This window comes from Lethenteron reissneri, unplaced genomic scaffold (genome assembly GCF_015708825.2).
Source record: "Lethenteron reissneri isolate LAM-NWPU_2019-01 unplaced genomic scaffold, ASM1570882v1 scaffold_1290, whole genome shotgun sequence".
In the NCBI taxonomy this organism is placed as follows: Eukaryota; Metazoa; Chordata; class Hyperoartia; order Petromyzontiformes; family Petromyzontidae; genus Lethenteron; species Lethenteron reissneri.
In genome coordinates this window covers 5,896-17,500 of record NW_026890993.1, presented here as the reverse complement: position 1 = coordinate 17,500, position 11,605 = coordinate 5,896, and the positions used below count along the sequence as shown (strand labels likewise).

General features: G+C 55.4%; 1 protein-coding gene across 1 annotated transcript in view; it reads left to right on the top strand.

The window, feature by feature from the left end:
• Positions 1-10,604, top strand: part of LOC133361912 (cadherin-2-like) — an 11,672-nt gene extending 1,068 nt beyond the window's left edge. The window contains exons 2-9 of the mRNA XM_061580885.1: positions 768-950; positions 2,248-2,400; positions 2,790-2,934; positions 6,004-6,185; positions 7,105-7,242; positions 7,848-8,072; positions 9,913-10,023; positions 10,458-10,604. Of these exons, the coding sequence (XP_061436869.1) occupies positions 768-950; positions 2,248-2,400; positions 2,790-2,934; positions 6,004-6,185; positions 7,105-7,242; positions 7,848-8,072; positions 9,913-10,023; positions 10,458-10,604 (1,284 nt within the window). The remainder of the gene's footprint in view (positions 1-767; positions 951-2,247; positions 2,401-2,789; positions 2,935-6,003; positions 6,186-7,104; positions 7,243-7,847; positions 8,073-9,912; positions 10,024-10,457) is intronic.
• The last annotated feature ends 1,001 nt before the right edge of the window (positions 10,605-11,605 follow it).

The window sequence follows — 11,605 nt, the reverse complement described above, 5'->3', positions numbered from 1 at the left end:
CACAGACTCACCACACAGAGACCCATATACTCACCACACAGAGACCCACAGACTCGCCACACAGAGACCCACAGACTCACCACACAGAGACCCACAGACTCACCACACAGAGACTCACAGACTCACCACAGAGAGACCCATAGACTCACCTCACAGAGACCCATAGACTCACCACACTTCTGATTAGCATGGCACACGTACACACACGCACACACACACTCGTACACAAAAACACGTACACACACACACGTACACACACACGCACGTACACACACACGCTCATACACACACGCACACACGCACGTACACACACATACTTGTACACACACACGCACATACACACACACACGTACACACACGTACACACACACACGTACACAAAAACACACGTACACACACACGCACGTACACACACACACTCGTACACACACGTACACACACACGTACACACACATACACGTACACACACGCACGTACACACACACGCACGTACACACACCCGTACACACACACACTCGTACACACACACAAACGTACACACACACATGTACACGCACACACACGCACACACACGTACACACACACGTACACACACACACGTACACACACACACACGTACACACACACATGTACACGCACACACACGCACACACACGTACACACACACGTACACACACACACGTACACACACACACACGTACACACACACGTGAGGTGGCCTCGCTCACGATGACGTTTCGATGTCACCTTCACCGCACCCCGCACAGAGAGAGCGTGGGGAGAGACGCGCGGAGGTGGAGGAGGTGGAGAAGGTGGTGGAGGTGGTGGTGAGGTTCCGGCAGGCAGGGCGTGGTGGTGCGCGTCAGCGCCGCTGGAGACGGACGTGGGTCAACCCCCCCGTGTCCGTGCCCGAGAACCAGCGTGGCCCCTTCCCCAAGCTGCTGCTGCAGGTGCGGCGCTGTGCGCAGAGCGCTCCCATTCTCGCTGTCGTCTAGCCTCATCCTAGACTAGCCCTAGACTAGCCTTAAACTAGGCCTAAACTAACCCTAAACTAGCCCTAGACTAGACCTAGACTTGCCCTAAACTAACCCTAAACTAGGCCTAAACTAGGCCTAAACTAGCCCTAAACTAACCCTAAACTAGGCCTAAACTAGCCCTAAACTAGGCCAGAACTAACCCTAAACTAGGCCTAAACTAGGCCTAAACTAACCCTAAACTAACCCTAAACTAGGCCTAAACTATGCCTAAACTAGCCCTAAACTAACCCTAAACTAGGCCTAAACTAGCCCTAAACTAGGCCTAAACTAACCCTAAACTAGGCCTAAACTAACCCTAAACTAACCCTAAACTAGGCCTAAACTAGCCCTAAACTAGGCCTAAACTAACCCTAAAATAACCCTAAACTAGGCCTAACCTAACCCTAAACTAGGCCTAAACTAACCCTAAACTAGCCTTAAACTAGGCCTAAATTAGGCCTAAACTAGGCGTAAACCAGCCCTAAACTAACCCTAAATTAGGCCTAAACTAGCCCCTGCCTAGGGTTAGGCCCCGTGTAGAAGGTGGAGGTGGTGGAGCTGGATCAGACAGACGAGGAAGAGGAGGAGGTGGAGGAGGGGGAGGAATCCGTAGAGCCGGGAAGCTCTTTTCTATCAGCCACGGGGGGGTGACACAAACACGCCCAGCGGCGGTGCAGAGTCCAGGGATAGTTCAACAAACACACGGGACGCGGACGGCCGTGATGTCACACACTCACTCATTCACTCACACACTCACTCACACTCACTCACACACACACTCACTCACTCATACACACACTCATACACTCACTCACTCATACACTCACACACTCACACACTCACTCACACACTCATACACACACTCACTCATACACTCACTCACTCATACACACACTCACTCATACACTCACTCACTCATACACTCACACACTCACTCACACACTCACACACACACTCACTCACACACTCACACACACTCACACACTCACACACACTCACACACTCACACACACTCACACACACAATCACACACTCACTCACACACACACTCACACACACACTCACTCACACACTCACTCACACACACACACACTCACTCACACAACGCGGATGACCGAGGGTGAGCCGGGCGTGAGAGTGCCGAGACTAGTCCGGCGTAGGAGCCCCCCACTCCGCCAACCGCCCCCCACTCCGTCACGGCCCCCCACTCCGCCAATGCCCCCCACGGCAGGTGAAGTCCAACGCTGTGGGCGTGGACGTGCGCTACGCCTTGGCGGGGGAGGGCGCTGACCGACAACCCACGGGGCTGTTCGTCGTCGACGCCGCCACGGGGAGAGTGTCAGTCACCGCGAGCCTGGACCGCGAGGTGATCGCTCAGTATCGCGTACGGAGCACACTACACGACTATACACTATATACTACACAATATATACTACACTATACACTACACTATACACTACACTATACACTACACTACACGACACTATACACTATATACTACACAATATATACTACACTATACACTACACTATACACTATATACTACACACTATATACTACACTATACACTACACTATACACTACACTATACACTACACTACTATACACTACACTACTATACACTACACTATACACTACACTACTATACACTACACTACTATACACTACACTACTATACACTACACTACTATACACTACACTACTATACACTACACTATACACTACACTCTACACAGCTGCACTCTGCTGCTGCTGTTGTTGTTGTGACTGCAGCTGCGCTGCTTCGCCGTCGACCCGACTGGAGGTTTTGTGGAGGATCCCGTTGACATCGTCATTGACGTCATCGACGTCAACGACAACCGCCCCAAGTTCACCAGAGACGTCTTCCACGGCAGCCTCACGGAAGGATCGCCACGAGGTGACGATGATGATGGTGACGATGATGATGGTGACGATGGTGATGATGGTGACGATGGTGATGATGGTGATGATGATGGTGATGATGACGGTGACGATGGTGATGATGATGACGATGATGACGATGATGATGATGACGACGATGATGATGATGATGACGATGATGACGATGATGATGATGATGACGATGATGATGATGATGATGACGATGATGATGACGATGACGATGATGATCATGATGACGATGGTGATGATGATGACGATGATAATGGCGATGATGATGATGGCGATGATGATGATGGTGATGACGATGATGACGATGACGACGATGGCGAGGATGATGATAGAGGGAATGGCTCCGACTCCCGGCCACGTAGTTTTACCCGGGCCCGCTCACCATCATGAAGGTCCTTAATGATTGTGAACAGAGGGTCAGGCACTCCGAAAGCACGAAGAACAACCCAGAGCCCAGGCCTACTGATGGTATCATAAGCCTTGACCAGGTCAATAAAGCAGAGATGTAGGTCTTGTTGGAACTCCACAACTCTGCTGTAGCAGGCGGACAGAAAATATGGCATCTGTGCAGGACCACCCTTTCCTGAAACCGCATTGGGGCTCCGCACGCCTCTCCTCAGTGTGCCTAGCAAGGCGATGTTGAATAATCCTTGCCAGGACCTTTCACGGTACACTGAGGAGTGAGATGCCCCTGTAGTTGTTACAGTCTGTGCGGTCCCCCTTCTTAAAGAGGGGGACCACCAGGGCATCCTTCCAATCCTGCGGAACCCGTCCAGTGGTCCAGACTGTTGTTATGATGTCATGTAGGGCAGTCTGTGCACAAAGGCCACCCTCCCTCAATATTTCACTTGGGAGATCATCTCTGCCAGGTGCCTTTCCTGGTCTCAGACTCCGGATCGCCTTCAGTACTTCCTCAACAGATCTCAACTCAGCTAGCCACTCAAAGGGGGGGTGACTTCTTCCAATATTTGAGGCACCGCAGCCTCAGCAGGGTCATCCCCACTTTGTCCCACGTTTTTTCTAGGCTGAGGGATTTGCCCTCCCCCAGGACCTCAGAAATGCTCAACAAATCTGCCAACCTGTTCCTGGGGGACGGAGATTGGATCACCATTCTTTCTCTTAATGATGGTAATAGGTGTGGCGCTGCAGATTACTTTTTTGATGGAATTAACGAGCGATTTGTGATCACGGGCCATTGAGGCAGACTCCATCTCCTCAGCAACCCGCGACCACCACCCATCCTTGCAGCACCTCACGGCTCTCCGAACCTCCGAGTGAAGGCTGCGGTAAGCCTCCTCATTCTCCGACGTGGGATGCTGTAGCCGATGAGAGCGGGCCTGTCGCCTTTTTCTCAGCCAGCTTGAACACCTCCTCTGTCAGCCAGGGTCTCTCGGGAGGTCTGGAACGTGTACCTAAAGCAGCCATTGCAGCTGCATGAGCCACAGTCCTAAACTTCGCCCATTTCCCCTCGATATCAGGAGGAGTCAGGGATGATGCCAACCCCAGCCGCAAGCGATGATAAAATTCTCGCTTGCAACTTTTATCAGCTAGCTAAGACCAGGCCATTAAGGGTTTGAATGAGGTGCTGGGTGTACACTCACCACCGGAGTGGAAGAATGTCACTTACACACTCATTCACTCACACACTCATACACTCATTCACTCACTCATTCACTCACTCACTCATACACTCATTCACTCACTCATACACTTACACACTCACTCACATACTCACACACTCATACACTCACTCCCTTATACACTCACACACTCACACATTCATACACTCACTCCCTTATACACTCACACACTCACACACTCACACATTCATACACTCACTCCCTTATACACTCACTCACACACTCACACACTCACTCATACACACTCACTCACACACTCACTCACTCACTCCCTTATACACTCACTCACACACTCACTCACACACTCACTCATACACACTCACTCACACACTCACTCACTCACTCACACACTCACGCACTCACACACTCATACACTCACTCGCTCACACACTCACTCATACACTCACTCAACAACAACCGCCATTCGCCACTAAGTGGCGGTGACGTCACCACGACGCTTGTGCCAGGTCATGTGCACCTTGAGGCCATGTGAAGTGTCGAACGCCCGCTGGCAGGAGGTCACGGGGCAGACCCAGGTGCCACGGGTCGACTGACTGAGATGACCGAGATGACTGGCTCATGCACCACCTGTGCCCCCTACTGTGCCAACTTGCTGTGCTTTAGCCACCCGGTGCTCCGCTCATTGTTGTGAGCGTCGCTCCTCCGCCCTCCGTTGTTGGAGGGCGACTGCCTCCAACTGCCCAGTAGCGTCCTTCACGAGCCTCCTCCACAGAGGCCGATCTTGATACCGTTGGTACCAGTCATCGGCAAGTCCACTCAGCTCCACGTCCTCCTGTACCACATCACTCCATCTCTTCTCTAGCCCGTGCCGCGCCCGTTTAGCCCCCTCGATCCGGCCGAACAAAAGCTGTTTAGGCATGCGGTGGCTGGGCATGCGGGCTACATGACCCAGCCAACGCAGCCTTGCCTGCCGGAGGAGCTCACCGATGGGACTTTGCCCAGATCTTTCAAGGATTTGTGAGCTCCTCACACAATCCAACCTGGTTAATCCCAGGATGGATCGTAGGCAGGCCAGCCTAAATGTTTCCAACCGACGAAGATTCTCCATTAGGGGGTGTCCACGTTTCGCAAACGTAGAGAAGGGAGGGAATGACCGTGGCCGAGAAGACCCGAAGCTTCGTGCGGAGCGACAGACAAGGTAGCTTCCACACAGCGTTACGCAACCGATGAAAAGATATTGCCGCTCGACTGATTCGGAGTGAGACCTCTGCTGTTAAACTGGAGCCGGTCATAAGCACACTGCCCAGGTATGGGAAACTCTCCACTCTCTCCACTACTGCCCCATCACACACACACTCACTCACTCCCTTATACACACACTCACACACTCAATCACACACACACTCACTCACTCCATCCCCTCCCTCTCCCACCTCCCCCTGTGGCCGTGTCAGGCACCTTCGTGATGAGGGTGGAGGCGAGTGACCTGGACGACCCCTTGACGCCCCACGGAGCTCTCCGCTACGACATCGTGGGGCAGTCCCCCCCCATGGGGACCGCACAGCACAGCCTGTTCCACATCGACCGTCGCACGGGCATCATCACCACCCGCACTGTGGTCGGGCTGGACCGAGAGGTGGGTGTCACGTGTGTGTGTCTGTGTGTGTGTCTGTGTGTGTGTGTGTGTCTGTGTGAGTGTGTGTCTGTGTGTGTGAGTGTGTGAATGTCTCTGTGAGTGAGTGTCAGTGTGAGTGAGTGTCTGTGTGAGTGTGTGAATGAGTGTCTGTGTGTTTGTGTGAGTGTGTGAGTGAGTGTGTGAGTGTTTGTGTGAGTGTGTGAGTGAGTGTGTGAGTGTGTGTTTGTGTGTGTGTGAGTGTCTGTGTGTGTGTCTGTGTGTGTGTCTGTGTGTCTGTGTGTGTGTCTGTGTCTGTGTGTGTGTGTGTCTGTGTGTGTCTGTGTCTGTGTGTGTCTGTGTCTGTGTGTGTCTGTGTCTGTGTGTCTGTGTTGGTGTGTCTGTGTGTGTGAGTGTCTGTGTTGGTGTGTCTGTGTGTGTGTGTCTGTGTGTCTATGTGTGTCTGTGTTGATGTGTGTGTCTGTGTTGGTGTGTCTGTGTGTGTGTGTGTCTGTGTGTGTGTCTGTGTGTGTGTCTGTGTGTGTGTCTGTGTTGATGTGTGTGTTTGTGTCTGTGTGTGTGTCTCTCTGTGTGTCTGTGTGTGTGTGTCTGTGTGTGTGTGTCTGTGTGTGTGTCTGTGTGTGTGTCTGTGTGTCTATGTGTGTCTGTGTTGATGTCTCTATTGGTGTCTATGTGTGTCTGTGTGTGTGTCTGTGTGTGTGTGTGTCTGTGTTGATGTGTGTGTGTCTGTGTGTGTGTCTGTGTGTCTATGTGTGTCTGTGTTGATGTGTGTGTTTGTGTCTGTGTGTGTCTGTGTGTGTCTCTGTGTGTTGTATGTCTATGTGTGTGTTGTGTGTCTGTGCGTGTGTCTGTGTGTGTGTCTGTGTGTGTCTGTGTGTGTGTCTGTGCGTGTGTCTGTGTGTGTGTGTGCCGCTGTGTGTAGAGAGTGGCGCGCTTCTCGCTGGTGGTGATGGCTTCGGACATGGAGGGAGACGCCAGAATCAGTCTCTCAACCACGGCCACCGCCATCATCACCATCACCGACATCAATGACCACGCCCCCGAGTTCACGAGCAGAACCGTACGGCACGCCGCCACCACCACCACCACACACCACCCACACGCACACCGCCACCCAACCTCAACACTGCACCATAGACTCAACACTGCACCATAGACTCAACACTGCCCCATAGACTCAACACTGCCCCATAGACTCAACACTGCCGCATAGACTCAGCACTGCACCATAGACTCAACACTGCACCATAGACTCAACACTGCACCATAGACTCAACACTGCACCATAGACTCAACACTGCACCATAGACTCAACACTGCACCATAGACTCAACACTGCACCATAGACTCAACACTGCCCCATAGACTCAACACTGCCCCATAGACTCAGCACTGCACCATAGATTCAACACTGCACCATAGACTCAACACTGCCCCATAGACTCAACACTGCACCATAGACTCAACACTGCACCATAGACTCAACACTGCCCCATAGAATCAACACTGCACCATAGACTCAACACTGCACCATAGACTCAACACTGCCCCATAGACTCAACACTGCCCATAGACTCAACACTGCACATAGTCTGTATACAACAACAACAACGATGTCCCGCCCCCCGCCCCCCTCCCTCGTCACCACCGCCGCCACCGCCCCAGTGGACGGGCACGGTGCGTGAGAACGCCGTGGGGGTGCCGGTGACGATGGCGCTTCTCTCGGTGATCGACGCGGACGAGGTCGGCACGGCGGCGTGGCGAGTCCGCTACTCACTCCGCGGGGGGGGGGGGGCGGGGGGGGCGGCGTGGGGGGCGGGAGACCCCCAGGACCTGTTCGCCGTGGAGACCGACCCCGCTACCAACGATGGCAGGATCGTCGTTGTCAAGGTAACGCTTGGGAGGGAGGGGAGGGAGGGGAGGGAGGGGAGGGGGGGGAGGGAGGGGAGGAGGGGAGGAGAGGGGAGGGAGGGAGGGGGGGAGGGGGGGAGGGGAGGGAGGGAGGGGAGGGAGGGAGGGGGGGGTGGAAGGAGGGGTTGGAGTGAGGAAAGGGAGGTAGGGGAGGGGGGAGGAGGGAGGGGAGGAGGGGAGGAGAGGGGAGGGAGGGAGGGGGGGAGGGGGGGAGGGGAGGGAGGGGGGGAGGGGGGGAGGGGGGGAGGGGAGGGAGGGAGGGGAGGGAGGGGGGGGTGGAAGGAGGGGTTGGAGTGAGGAAAGGGAGGTAGGGGAGGGGGGAGGATGGAGGGGAGGGAGGGGAGGAGGGGAGGAGAGGGGAGGGAGGGGGTGAAAGGAGGGAGGGAGGGGAGGGAGGGGGGGGTGGAAGGAGGGGTTGGAGTGAGGAAAGGGAGGGAGGGGAGGGGGGAGTAGAGGGAGGAGGAGGTATTTTTTGCACAGACGTCCAGTGGGGGGTGGGGGGTGGGGGGGGGTCACGGGGTCAGAACGTCGCCAGCACTGGGGAGACAAAGGCGGCCGGGCGTGCTGCTGGCTTCCCACCCCCTCGTGTGCCACAGCGCCGGCCTTGCCCCTACAGTCTGCTAAAGCTATACGGGGGATCTTTGTCTTTTGTATGTTCGTGTGTCCGTGTGTGTGTCCGTGTGTGTGCGCGCGTGTGTGCGCGTGTGTGTACGTGTTTGTGTGTACGCGTGTATGTGTGTACGTGTGTGTGTACGTGTTTACGTGTGTGTGTGTGTACGTGTGTGTGTGTGTACGTGTGTGCGTGTACGTGTGTGTGTGCGTGTGTGCGTGTGTGTGTACGTGTGTATGTACGTGTGTACGTGTGTGTGTGTGCGTGTGTGTACGTGTGTGTGTGTACGTGTGTGTGTACGTGTGTGTGTGTGTGTGTTGGTACGTGTGTGTCTGTATGTGTGTGTGTACGTGTACGTGTGTGTACGTGTGTGTGCGTGTGCGTGTGTGTACGTGTCTGTGTACGTGTGTGTGTACGTGTGTGTATACGTGTGTGTGTGTGTGTACGTGTGTGTATACGTGTGTGTGTGTGTGTACGTGTGTGTGTACGTGTACGTGTGTACGTGTGTGTACGTGTGTGTCTGTGTACGTGTGTGTGTACGTGTGTACGTGTGTGTACGTGTTTGTACGTGTGTGTGTACGTGTGTATACGTGTGTGTGTGTCTGTGTGTACGTGTGTGTGTGTGTACGTGTGTACGTGTGTGTACGTGTGTGTACGTGTGTTTGTGTGTACGTGTGTGTACGTGTGTGTGTACGTGTGTGTGTACGTGTGTGTGTGTACGTGTGTACGTGTACGTGTGTGTACGTGTGTACCTGTGTGTACGTGTGTGTGTGTGTGTACGTGTGTATACGTGTGTATGTACGTGTGTGCGTGTGTGTGTGTACGTGTGTGCATGTGTGTGCGTGTGTGTGTGTGCGTGTACGTGTGTACGTGTGTGTGTGTACGTGTGTGTGTGTGTGTGCGTGTGTGTGTGTACGTGTGTGTGTCTGTGTGTGTGTCTGTGTGTGTCTGTGTTGGTGTGTGTACGTGTGTGTGTGTGTGTACGTGTGTGTGTGTGTACGTGTGTGTGTCTGTGTGTGTGTCTGTGTGTGTCTGTGTTGGTGTGTGTACGTGTGTGTGTGTGTGTACGTGTGTGTGTGTGTACGTGTGTGTGTGTGTGTATGTGTGTACGTGTGTACGTGTGTGTGTACGTGTGTGTACGTGTGTACGTGTGTACGTGTGTACGTGTGTGTACGTGTGTACGTGTGTGTACGTGTGTGTATGCCGCAGCCCTTAGACTTTGAGATGGCGTCGTCGTACAAACTCATCGTCGTCGTGGACAACGAGGAGCCGCTCGTGAAATCCGCGTGGACCCCTCCCCAGAGTACCGCCACCGTCACGGTGAGTCACCCCCACGCACCCCCCCCCCACGGCCCCCCCCCACGGCCCCCCACGGCCCCCCCCCCCACGGCCCCCCCATGGCCCCCCCACGGCCCCCCCCCACGCCCCCCCCCCCCACGGCCCCCCAAAAGCTTCACAGCTGCTCGGATTCTCCCGCCACGAACAAAGATTCCCGCGGAAAAGCCGCCACCCCCGCGTCTCTCCCCGCATCTCTCCCCGTGTCTCTCCCCACGTGTCTCTCCCCGTGTCTCTCCCCACGTGTCTCTCCCCGTGTCTCTCCCCGTGTCTCTCCCCGCGTGTCTCTCCCCGTGTCTCTCCCCACGTGTCTCTCACCGTGTGTCTCTCCACGTGTGTCTCTCCCCGTGTCTCTCCCCACGTGTCTCTCCCCGTGTCTCTCCCCACGTGTCTCTCCCCGTGTCTCTCCGCGGCGCCAGGTGAGTGTTGAGGATGAGAACGAGGCTCCGCTGTTTGAGCCGCGGCTGCAGCAGGTGCGGCTGTCCGAGGGCGTCGCTCTGGGCAGCGTCGTCACCACGCTGGTGGCACGGGACCCGGACTCCGCACAGAAGCAGAGCCTGCGGTGAGCACACACACCCCCCGCCCCGCCAAGCGGATAACAACCACAACAACAACCGCAACAACAACCGCAACAATCAAACAACTGTAGGGGTGTTAGAGAGAGCCCGTTATGCATGGGAGCTTATGGCAAACAAACACAGTGGGCGGGGCTACATGAGTGCATGGGAAGGTGCTCTCTACGACGTCCGCGTCAGGCACCCTGGGGGGCTGACTCGGAGTTATGATCCCCTGGGGCCCCACCCCTCAGCGAGGGGGTTGGGTATAAAAGGGGATGTGTCGGAGGGCTAAGGGGGAGAATGTTAAGCTAACCAGTGAAGACTGAAGACGTCTTAGATAGAGCCCTGGACTCCCCTGGTTCGCCGTCCTTATCAGGGCCGAACAGGACCGAGCCAGCGGCGTGGTCCCGAGAGCCAGAGCCGGTGCTCTTGTAAGAGCTGGTCTGGGACTCCGGGTACCGGGCCCGACTTACCAGTGTCGGGCCAGCTAGCCTCCCCTAGCCCGTTAGTGGAGGACTAGGAGGCAGGCTAGGAGTAGCTAGGACGTGTATCCTCAGATAGTCGGGTGAAGGGGCCGATACCCCCTCTAGTGTTGTATGCCACGAACGTGCTGTGTTAAATAAACCCGTGTGCCTCCAACTCCGGCGTCCAAGAGTCGTGAACGCTACTACATCTGGTGTCGGAAGTGAAACAACTACGAACATGGACACGCGCCGGACGACTCGAGTCAGGGTACCAGAGGCGGAGGACGCCGCTGCAGTCGGGGAGCCCGAGACGGCTGAAGATGGCATCGAGCAGCCGGGGCCGGATGCATCCACACCGCAGCAGCCGGAGGATGGGGAGCCGTCGACAGAGGGGCTGAGGCAGGCGCACGCGAAGCTGGCGGAGCTGCTGTACGCCGCTGCCACCATGCTGGACCACATCACACAGCTGGGGGCTGCTGGACCGCTACGGGGCGACGACAGCCGACGACCACAGCGCCTTCCCGCCATTTCGACGGAGCACCACTT